The following is an 11752-nucleotide window of genomic DNA, read 5'->3' on the forward strand; positions in this document are numbered from 1 at the left end:
GGTTAACCTGTTCTGCTCTGGCTTCTGTACAACGTGTAATCAATGTAATCCCTAACTCGCTCTAGCTTCCTTTAGAGCACCATTTCCTTAGCCTTTTTTTTGAGCTCTCTGAGAAATGGGTCATTTGGCTACTGGGTGCCAGAAGTCAGCTTCTTCCATGTGTGTTGTGGCTTTGGCTCCTTGGCTTTCTCCTATGATCTGTATTGTAACTATCCCTGAAGACAAGGTGTACAGTCCAGGCCTATGAAGCTTCCTTGCTGCATGGCTGGAGCTCCAAGCTTGAAGAGCTGTGAGCCAGTTAGCCAGGCTTTCTCCTCAGGAGCTCACCAGATCTTTATTAGATGACAAATTTCAATACCAGAAAATAGGAAGATAAAAAGATGAGCCTTTTAATCCTCTTAGCCACAACCTGCAAAGTGGAAACGCCTGAAGCACACCAGTTATGCAGCTTTACATTTGAAATGGTCTGTCTTGATAAGATGTAATGTCCTTAGCAATGACTTAGCCATAGACTAATAATTATTGAGAAGAGTGTAAACAGGGATAAGGCTAAGAATGTTCAAGCTCATGTCTTCATTTTCCAGCTCAAAGGCTACCATTCACAGCAGCTAAATCCTACCTGGGAAGGAACTTGTGCTCTTAGTTTTGCTGGCAACAAGTGTTCCCCCACTCTGGCCCTTCCATTGGCGGGAACAACACCACGCTGAGTGACACCAGTGCCTTGGCACTCAGAGGGAGACTGTCCAGTGCAGATGTAGCCAAAGACCTTTTATTTGTGTAAAGTACTTATCAGTCACCCGGTAGAACAGATACAATGTTAGTCACGCTACTCCTGAGGCCCTGCCGGCCCTCTTCTGAAGTAGGTGAAGCTAAACTCAGTGACTAGGCTCCCAGAGTCCCAGACACAGTGTGTAAGCAGCTTCGTGTTCTACTTAGCTTCCTTAACATTTCCAACAAGGCTGGGCAAGGGTCAGATGTATTCATAGATGAGAAAGTACAAGCCTGCCCTTCAAGTTCTAGCAAGTGACTTACAAAGTCCAGAGCCCCGAGAAAGGCAGCTAAGCTTCCTTCACCACCCCCACCAGAGCTGGCCTCAACGTGCGTCCATGTAGCTTGTAGCCCACCTTACTAACTAGTGCCACAGTGCCTGGTTCTTTCCCCTCCACAGGGGTATGAAACAAGGCCTCATGTTCATAAGGGTCGAACTTGGCCCCAATGGGGTCAAGCCTGAGCAAGCCATGTTTTGTGAACACCTTCTGAATCTGGACTTCGGTCATCACAAGCCCTTCATATAGGTTCTTCAGATGAGGGTTGTTGTTGTTGATCTCCTCCTTTGGAACACTCTGGGTTGCCTTTTCCAGGATGTCTGCAATCTCCAGCAAGTCCTTGCAGAAGCCCTGGATGCCTGCATGACGAGAAGATGGTCTGCACTTAGTATCAATGTGTGGGCTCCTCACACAGGACTGTTCATGATGTCTGGTCAAGTCATATTCCATAGAACTACAGTACTTTAATAATTTAAAACAGCCAAAGGCTTTTTCTGGGATAAGAGCAGGTAAAATGTGCTAAAAATGAGGAGGAAAGGAAGAAAGCAGAGGTAGAAAAGGAAATTAGCTTAATGTGCTCTTGAGGTTCCCAAAGCAAGGAGTGGGGCCACAGGGAGTAACAGGTGAAGGCAGCAGGAGCTCCATCACTGTCACACTGCTAGCCACAGCTGCAACCTGCTCATTCCTCATATGTGTGCTCACCATATAACTTGGCCTCCTCCACCAACTTCTGGTTTCTCTGCCGCAGATTCTCAGTATCTGCCAAAGCTCGTTTGTATTTTTCCTAAAGGGGGGGTGGGGAGGTGGAATTTAATTAAGTTACAAATGTGTAAGAAATCATTTCTGATTTTGAAATGATTTAACTCCAAATCAGAACATAAATAAAACCTGTCAGGACAGTTTATGAAGAGGACTTTATACCTGTGCTGGTATCTCTAGGAGACAGGGACTGTGAGCAGACTCCTGCCCAAGAGCTCAGTGGGAAACAGCCAGAGGGTCCTTATGCACTGATGCTTTCACCCCTTGGGGAAGAATGCTACTTTCCTGTTCAACTTGAGGGTGTTGAAGCACATCAGTGAGGTTCATCTACCTCAGTTCCCTGCTTCCCAGGAGACGAAGGAAAATACCTGGGAGGAAATCTCAAGGTGGCTGTGCTCACATACCTAGCCAAATTACTGGGGCCAGAGATGAGCCTTGCTTCTCTCCACTGTCCCTGTAGCCACCCATTTCTAACCATCTCCAGCTTAATGTCCAGGGGTGGACTCCAGAGGTCCCTACCACACCTCAGACCCCAGTTTTCAGGCAGTCACTGAGCAAGGCTCTAGGACAGCTTGTCCTGGTCTAGCCTTGGTGACTTGGGAAATTCCACTGGCTTTTCTGTGTCTCAGTTTCCTCATCTATAAAGGGACTGTGGTGAAGACTGCCAGAGTTAAGCACAGTGCCAGCCACATAAGTGATGCCACGAACTGCTCACACAGTGACTTAACTTGACTGGTACCTGCTTTTCAATAGGGAGTGACGATTGTTATACCAACTCCCATATTAAACTCCTGTACATAGAACTTCCTGATTCTTAAGTTCCAGCTAAATCACACCAAGTATTCCTCATATGGAGACTTCACAGGTCAGAAGCAAAGCCACAGAAGGTCTGCATTCTAGTCCCCATTTGGCAGTTAGTGTGCCACCTGGGTCTGCAGCAGGGAGTAGACAAATTATTAAAAGCCTTTGGCTCTGCTCTATCACCTGTGGACTTGGAAGCTGTCACGTGAACCACGTAGGCAGCAATCCAGCAGTGCGCATACCCTGAGGGTACTTACGGTGGTCTCCTTCAGCTGCTCTTCTAGCTTCACCTTCTCTTCCAGGAGGGTCTTATCTGTAGAGGGTGGATCTGTCTTATCTGTAGGGGGTGGATCTGTCTTATCTGTAGGGGGTGGATCTGTCTTTGGCTCAGAGTGACCCAAGTCCTCTTCCAGGTTCTGGCCATTGTTCTTCTGTTTTGCAGCTGTGCACAACAAGCGAGGAGAAGGCCTAAGGAAAAGCCCACACATAAGTGAAGACAGCCTTTTGGCATGCTAAACACAAGAGAATTTAGAAATCTGGGCCTTTGAAATGACTCAGTGGGTAAGGTCACTGGCTAACAATCCTAACAACCAGAGTTTTATTCCTAGGGACCCACATGGCAGGAAGCCAGTTCTCTGTAATGAAAGTTTTTGGTTTCTTTACAAACTCAGTTATGTTATATAAATATGTTTTTGTTTTAATCCCAAGTGTAGGATTTGAGTTTGGGCTTTATTTTGTCCATAGCTGATAATTTTCTCCTGTGGGGTATAATCACTGCTAGCTGGTAACTGCCTGCCACACGGGGCACGGTCTAGGCCTCTGAGGATATAAATATGAGAACACAGAAAGTGTGGCGTGCAGCGGTGGTGACCACAGACAGGCGGCTCGGAGACAGATGGAGAGAAATGTTTCAAAGCAATGGCTTGGAGGACTGCTTGCTGCGTCTGCTGTTGCTGGAGATTGGTATAACCCCAATCAGAGGAACCACAGACCCTCTCCCCATTGCCCTTCGCTCTTCTACCTAGGTTTGGGGGGTTGGAAGCGAGTGGTATTAAGGAATCCCAAATAAAAGAGGTTAAAGACGAGCGCGACAGTTTCTATAAGCTGTCCCACTCTCCACACAGGCGCACTGTACAATGTGTGACCCTCTTCCCCTAACAAAGTAAATGTTTAAAACAAAAATTAGAAATTTGGGTAATTTCAAACTGTTTGCTAGAAAAGCCTTATCTCAGACCTAACAACAGCAACTAAGACACACAAAAAACTAATGTGCTATGGAACTGGGGAAGTGGCTCAGTAGGTAAAGTGCCTGCAGTGCACAAACAAAGATCCAAGTTTGCACCCTCAGAACCCACATAAGCAAGCTGGGCATGGAGGCATACCTTCAGCCCTAGTCTTGAGATGGCTGAGACAGGGAGATTCCTGAAGGCTATTGGCCAGCCATCATAGTCAAATCATGAGCTTCAAGCTGGCTCATTGGGTCAAGGGGCCTGTCACCAAGCCAGTCATGACAGGAGTTCAGTCCCCAGGACCTATCTGGTAGGAGGGAACTAATTTCTGCAAGTTTGTCCTCTGACTTCCACACACGTCCCCCAACAAAGAAGTAAATGAGGATGGGACAGAGGAAAGATACCTGATGATGACCTTGGGCCTTCCCCATGTGCTCACATTGCAACAAACACACACAAAGAATGTGGGTGCCTTCTTATGTGTGTGTATATATGTATGAGCATAAGCCACATGAGTGAAATGTCCTACGAGACCAGAGGAGGGTATCAGATCCCCTGGCGCTGGAGTTACAGGTGGTTGTGACCTGTCCAATATGAGTCCTGGGAACTAAACTTGGGTCCTGTGGAAAAGAAGCACTCAACCACTGATCCATCACTCTACCTCTGCCCCCATCCTAACAGTCTTTAACATCACTCTACCTCTGCCCCCATCCTAACAGTCTTTAACAGCACATGGCATAGGTAGCTATGGCTGTCCCATTAGGCTATGTTAATGCACTCTGATATCCACTAGCTAACAGGATCACCTGACAAAACAGTTCATAGAAAGTCCCGTTATTAACTGACATGTGACTACGTACAATCTTCAATCCATACTCGACCTAGTTGTGTCCCCTAACCACGTCTTCATGTACTCTAAGGAGTCTCCTTGAGTCAAAGCACCTAGATCCCTTTCATAGCACAAGGCCCATTACACATACTGCTGATGACAGTGGCCTGAGCAGAAATCTCGTCACTAGACAGAAAAAGTAAACACTCAAAACATGATGGCCTAGGCAGAAGGCCCAGGGCAGGGAGACCCAGGAGACTGTTTTTCTTTTCTGAGTCAGGGCCTCACTGTGTAACCCTGGCTGGCTTGGAATTCACTATGAAAAACAGGTTGGCCCCAAACTCAACAGAGCTCTGCCTGCCTCTGCCTCTGCCTCCCAAGTGCTGGAGTTAAAGGTGTGCACCACAAGGCCCAACAAGCTGATTTAACAAACAAACAAACAAAGAATTGCTATTATATTATGTGCATGTTTGTCTGGCCCTGTGTTGTGTTTGTGTGTGTCTGTGTAAGTGTATGCCACGTGAGTGTGGGTGTTCATGAAAGCCAAAGCCACTGGATACTTTGGAGCTAGAATTACAGGCAGTTGTGTTTGTCCAGTGAGGATGCTAGGGAGTAAACTTGGGTCCTCTACAAGGCCAGGAGCACTCTTAGCCACTTAAGACTTCTCTCCAGCCCCTGGTTTTCTTTTTGTTGTATATTTATTCAGAGATTGAGTCTGGCAGTAAACCTGCAATCCTCTAGCCTCAGTCTCCCAAGTGCTGAGTGCTGGGCCTGCAGTATGTGCCCTTGTGAGCAGGTCCACAGAGGGCTCTGCAGGTCAGGTGACTCACAGATGCATTTCAGGAACCAGAAATCATTTAGACAGAGGAATGGAAATGGGAGTATGAATGCTATGCAGAAGAAATGGAAAGAGAAGTCCAAATGAATCCTGGAAGTGATCCAGAGGAGGCAGGGAAGAGGTGTGGGATCGCTTGGAGCTACAGTTACAGCTAGCGTGACCCAACAACCAGTGTAGGTGCTGGGAACTAAACCGAGATTCCACAGAAGCAGCCAGTGTTCTTAACCACTGAGCCCCTCTCCCCCCAGTGACCTTATTTTTACTTTCATGCTTTTAAAAAGGCTAAGAATCTGGGCTGGAGAGTTGGCTCAGTGGTTGAGCGCACGTGCTACTCTTGTAGAGGATGTGAGTTTGATTTCCAGCACCCACATGACAGCTAACAACCATTAACTGCAACTGCAGTTTCACAGTATCTGACATACTCTTCTGACCTCTGAAGGCACCAGGCATGTATATGTTGCATGGACCTACATGCAAGCAAAACACCCATCCACATAATTTAAAAAAAAAAAAAAAAATCAGTAATTTTGAAAAAAATTAAGCTAAGAATATAAAACCCTATAAAATGTGAAGCCTGCCTTCACTATGAATTATTTCCACCGCTGGGAGTGTCAATCACAGCCGTTCAACAGGCCAGCTTTGCTGTACAGATCCTTTCACGTAAGGAATTCCGAGGGCTAAGTCCCACAGGGAAGAGGGAAGCCAAGCTTAGGGATACTATGGGAGTTAAGATTAGCAGCCACACAGCTCTCTGGCCTTCCATACTAGAGCACCTTTCTTCAAAACTCCAGGGACAGACATAAACCAAGCTGGGGGTTGGGGGACCGACAACTCCAAATACAGCACCACAAATAAGAAACGTGGCCCCTGTAACATCAGGAGGCTCTCTGCTCCCGGCTCTTTGCATAATGTAAGCCTGCTTTCATCTCGGCACCTGTTAAAGAGATTATCCACTTGCCACCAGCTCCCATTCTGCCCAGGCTCCAAAAGATTCAGGTAAAGTCAGTTTTTATTAACCAAGAATTTGGTTCTAGCAGAGAACAAGGTAAAGATACAAAGTATCTAACTTTGAAGGTGTGATTCAAAAACCTGAAGCCACGGGTTAGAGATGGCAAAGAATGTGCATTTGTCTAAATAAACTGCACACACTGGCTTTATTGCTCCTTGGACCTCACATTCCCCGAGGACAAAAGTGAAGAAGGAAGGTGAGGGACAGTGGTGGAAAAAGGCCACAAACCAGGCAGCACACATGCTGGTCTCGAACTTGCCTGAGTTGGCCCCGGCCCTGAACTGCGTACTGCAACTACCGGAATTAGCAACCCTAGCCCCTGCGCACACGGGCTGCGGCCAGGCTGCCTGACCTTGGGCAAGTCTCCGGCTTCTGGGGTTGTCTTTTGCAATCCCAGGAGGGGTGGTGCCCCTATGTCCGTGAAGAGTGCCGTGTGTCGCCAGACAAGCTTCCACCTGACGCATCGCCCAGATCCCCACGTTTACGACCCAGTGCCCCCGCTCCTTGAGCCCAGTTCGTGCAGCGTGGCACGGCAAACCCCTGGACGCCCGCGCGTTGCGGCCAGGCACGGGGACCCGGCTGTAGGGACGAGGCTCCAGGCCGCACGGGCACGAGCTGTGGGGACCAGACCTGCTGCTAAGGCAGAGGCCAGACTTCTCAGCTTTGAGGAGGAACAGCGCTGCCTTACCTGAGCGACAGCGCCAACGCCGGGAGGCTGCGCCGCGCCAGCCTCATGCACCTCGCCGCCATGATTAACCCCGCGGTTGCGTCACTGAACCCACACTGAGCATGCGCGGAAGCCACTACTCCGGCTTCCCCACCTACTGCGGCTTCCATGCTAATCCGTGACCGCTGTTGCTTTGATGGACAGATCATGTCCACCAATAATTGAGAGGCATGACGAAGTATCGGTCTCTCTTCCCCCGGTGGGCGGGGACTGAGGCTTATGGGAGCCCGGAAGATGAGGAGGTGAAAGGTGAAGTAAGCGCGTGACGGAGCTCTGTGGGCGGCACGGGGCGGGGGATAGGCAATGGGGAGGAAGAGCGTGGGGGCGGGGCTGGAGGCAGCCAGTTGCTGGCCAGGACCCAGAAACTCGTGCGTTGTAGCTGGTGCTGGCCGAACGCTCACGCTCTGTTCTGCGTGCGGACCATGGGAGGATCTGGAACGGAGGGCCCCCGTCTCTGCTATGTCCGCCGTAAGCGCGTTGTGTCAGCGGGCTGGTTGTGGACGACCCGATGAGCGTGCTTTGGTTTTGTACCGTCACCTCTAGTTTTCTCAGAATGCAACACAAGAAAATAAACTAATAAAAGTGTGTGCAGGAGAGCTTAGAGGATGCGGGTGCAAATGTTTGGCCAGTGTTCTTGGGGAAGTCGCGGAGCTGAAAGTAGTCAGAAGACACCTCCTGTCCTGTTTGGGTATCTACAGCTCTTTCCTTCCTCCCGAGGCTCCCTCACATACCGAGACAGAACGCCTCATCCGTGGACTACAGCCTGCATGTGCACTGGAAAGGACCAAAACTCTATTACTTAGCTTGGCCCTTATTAGAACCATTTGCTCAGTATATGCTACTGTTTGCCAGGGGTGGGACATGTTCACAGACAAGCACAGCTTTCACCTCAAAGGGAAAAAGTTTATTCTGGAGCCAATTATGTGTGACTCTGGCCTGGCTCAGAAACACAGTTTTAGGACACCCCAAATTCTGTTCCAACATGAAAGCAGTTTTAGCATATTTGCATAATAGCAGAACAAAGAAAGCATAATTCAAGACATAAAATGCATTGGTGGAAACATTAAGTAGACGATTACTGTTAGGTATAGGCAGTCTGCTTCTGGGTTGCCTAGTAACCTATGATGTCATCATGTGTCCCCCGCCAGATGTGTGGCAGGTGCACCTGGCAGACATGGAACAGCTGCACACAAGATGTAAAAAGGACCAACCTGTTCTCCCCTCCCCCATCTCTCTCTTCCCCCCCTTTCTCTGTCTGGGCACCCCCTCCCCTCATTCTGCCCCTCTCTCTCTCTGACTCTGCCCTCATGGCTCACTCAGGTCCTAACTCGCTTCTGCTTCCCTTCCCCTGAATAAACTCTTTCATATAATATCTGTTGTGCGCATCATTTAAAAAATAACAACATTGGTGCACTGGCCAGGAAAAGCTCTCCTGATAATGTCTGGTCTGGTCACGCCAGGACCTCTTACCCCAAACCACAGATTTGTCTTCTGTTCCACCTATCACTAACCACCACTCAACCACACATGGCTGGACCCTGTACTTTCTCTCATTTGCCCCGCCTTGCACCTGCTGTGTCTTCCTGTCCTCCGTTGTCAGCACCTGTCCCTCTGTGGGTGGCCTCTCATAAGCGAGCAGCCTAGGAAGGATGCTGGGCTATTCCCTTCCCCACCACCGGTGAGTTGGCTTGGTCTAGGACCTTTGGATGCTGCACTACATCCAGCAGGAGGAGACTGTGCCAACAGGTCGGAACCGAAAAAACATGCAGCCTGCTTCAAAATATCATTGCTATTAAGTAAGCAAATTTCTCATCTTGCTCTTGTGCTTATGTTCAGAGGACCATTATCAGTTGTGCAGACTTCTGCTCAATCATGCCACCCCTCCCTAGCTCTTTTTTTTTTTTTTTAATTAAACAAAAGGGAGGAACGTTATGTTGTGCAGGCAATTCAACTGGCCTGCCTTTAGGGTCCTAACAAAGTCCTATGTCAGCACCTGTGTCCTATGACATCATCTGGGCCAGGAACTTAGTGGCTAATCTGATACTCCCCCTCTTCTCCCTCTCTCTTGCTCTCTTGCTCCTCTCCTGCTCTCTCCCCTCTCTTTGTCGGTGTACCCTCCCCCCTCTCTGTGTGTGTGTGTGTGTGTGTGTTTGCCCCCTTTCCTTTCTCTCTTTCCATCGATAAATAAATTTCATACCAGATCTGTCACATGCGTGGTGTATTTTTAAATATAGCCCAACAATTACAGTAAACAGAGGACTCTGAGCTGTAGGCCTTGGATGCTATGTGATAGCATCTTTAACCCTTTGATTGGTGGATCATTGTTTTTTGTTACTACATTACCAACATTTTAATTTGTTTATCAGATTGTTAGGTTCACCAGAGAGGGGCAATGAATGGCTATTTGATGGACTAAAGATAGCCCAAGATAAATAGTAATTAGGCTCTGGCCCTGGAGGGATCCAGCCTCTCTACAGTTACTGAGGTTTTAATCCCTCGGTCAGCCTTTTCAGAGAGTTTCTTTCCAGGAATCCTGGTTCATTGGTGTTTTGTAGGACAAGTGACCTTGAGAGACCAAAAGATAAATTAGCAGCTATTATTAAGGCCTGAACTAGGTAGGTAAAGTACAGTAATGCTGGGAAGGGAAGGGCTGCCTCACTGCATTCTTTCCCCACCCACTAGAGATACAGTTGCTAGGAAACTGGACCATCCCCCTAGGGAGGGACACCAGGTCATTAATGGTTTGGGAACCTTTCTATAGCCAATCGATTCAAAATGTAGCATTGCCCCTGCCTTGGGCATGCTGGGATGGACCAGAATCTTTAAATCACCCAACTAACCTGGGCACGTGTGCTCAGCTCCCACCCTTCGGCAGTGGGGGGTGTGGGCCCAAGCTGCAGCTTATAATTTACAATAAAAAGAACCTCATGTATTTACAGCGGAGTCTGTTTATTCCTGGTCTTTTGGGGTTCGTGAACTGGGCAGAACAACCTGATTTGTTAATTCATTGGGAAAGAGGGAGAGAAAAGGGGAGAGGAGGGAGGAAGGGAAGAGGGACAGAGAAGGGATGATGTTAGAGCACCAGTGAAATTAAAAGATGTAATTGGATTGAGTCTATGATACTTGGTTGTGATGGAACAGACCAACTGTGAAAAGGGCAGGGGACTTGAGTGTGACAGGTATCAGGTGGCAATACGGCACCACTGGACCTTTTGTTAGGGAGTGATATGGTCCAATGGTCAGGGCTTTGGATGGAAATATTTATAGTAAATTGTCATATTTGGGGGGTGGGGAATGACTTTAAAAATACTCTAGTTTTAAAAGGTGAGATTTCTTGTAAGACTCTGGGAAAGTGTTGACAGGGCTGAAGCTGGTGATGAATACTGTCGGGGGTTATACAATTTTCTTTGAATTTTTTGGGGATAAGACTTAAACCTCCTGTGTCTTTCCCTGGCAATAACCAGGTCACCAAATTGTTTCTGTCCTGAACACTTAAATCTTGGGTCTTCTCATTTATTCTAAAGCTTCAAAGAAATGATAATCTCCACTACTGGCACACCTATTTGGAGAGACAGCTGAAAGGTCATAGCTGCTGTGTGTTGAGACAGGCAAGCATAGTTCTTCCTAGGGATGAGGTCCCCGGGGACCCAGAACCCCTTCTCAGTCCAGGGGTCTACTGCTAGGAGGCCTACCTGCCTCTGCTGCCACTGCTCATATAGGAGCCACCTCTGGAAGCTCCCATCTTAGGCAGTGCTGCAGCCCCCCTGAGGTCCAGGACTTCACCACCCACACCTGGCCAGGGATCTGCATGAGGAGATGAAGCTGCCTGGAGAAAGCACTTGGGGCGTCTGTCTGAGTTCACAGTCAGCAGTGATCATGGGCAGCCCAGTGGGGACAGGGATGCAGGAAAATCAAGTGAGAACGTGGGGTGGCCCCAGAGAGGATGGAGTGGTGTTTACGAAGAGAGAAGTCCTCGGAAGGTCATGCAGGTGGCTGAACAGCATGACTGTGGGTGTGACACACATTCCAGCAGAATTCCTGCCATGTCCCAGATGCTTACGTCCTTTTGTGGATCAGTCCCAAGACTTGCTGGGGAGAGGCATGGTTGGCTAGGTTAGGTGACTCACACTGCTGGAAGAAGAAAGACAGAGCTCTTGACTATTTCTTCATACTCAACCAGCGTGCCCAGGGGTGGAAAGCAGAACCAGCACCTCTCTCCCAGTGGTATCCTTTCATGGAGATGCTCTGTTAAGGGGGTGGCTCTTCATCCCCTCTTCATGCAACTTGGAGGTCGGCCGGTTTGGAAATGCACGGATTGATGGATGTGGCGTTCGTTTTCATTATCAACTCGACTGGATTTGGAATCACCTAGGGGAGACACCTCGGAGTGTGTCTATAATTTTGTCTCCAGAGAGGTTTAATTAAGGGAAGAGCCACTCTAAATTTAGTGGCATCATCCCATGGGCTGAAGCCAAGGCTGGATGAAAGAGAAGGAGAGAGCCAGAAAAGCTCCA

At 48.5% G+C, this 11752-nt stretch overlaps 1 protein-coding gene across 1 annotated transcript; it reads right to left on the reverse strand.

Moving 5' to 3' along the window:
• Positions 1–747: 747 nt before the first annotated feature.
• Positions 748–7352, reverse strand: Grpel1 (GrpE like 1, mitochondrial). The gene is made up of 4 exons (XM_021630383.2): positions 7200–7352; positions 2864–3074; positions 1749–1830; positions 748–1405 (listed from the first exon to the last, which is right to left on the reverse strand). The coding sequence occupies exons 1-4, from the start codon at positions 7346–7348 to the stop codon at positions 1059–1061; spliced, it is 789 nt and encodes a 262-aa protein (XP_021486058.2). The 5' UTR covers positions 7349–7352; the 3' UTR covers positions 748–1058.
• Between the last annotated feature and the right edge of the window lie 4400 nt (positions 7353–11752).

This window comes from Meriones unguiculatus, chromosome 12 (assembly GCF_030254825.1).
Source record: "Meriones unguiculatus strain TT.TT164.6M chromosome 12, Bangor_MerUng_6.1, whole genome shotgun sequence".
Lineage (NCBI taxonomy): Eukaryota > Metazoa > Chordata > Mammalia > Rodentia > Muridae > Meriones > Meriones unguiculatus.

Coding starts and splice junctions, on each gene's coding strand:
- Grpel1 (XM_021630383.2), bottom strand. CDS start 7,348: ATGGAAGCCGCAGTAGGTGGGGAAGCCGGAGTAGTGGCTTCCGCGCAT. Junction 1,831..2,863: donor AGCAGCTGAAGGAGACCACC/GTAAGTACCCTC, acceptor CCCCCCCTTTAG/GAAAAATACAAACGAGCTTT. Junction 1,406..1,748: donor GGAGGAGGCCAAGTTATATG/GTGAGCACACAT, acceptor CTCGTCATGCAG/GCATCCAGGGCTTCTGCAAG.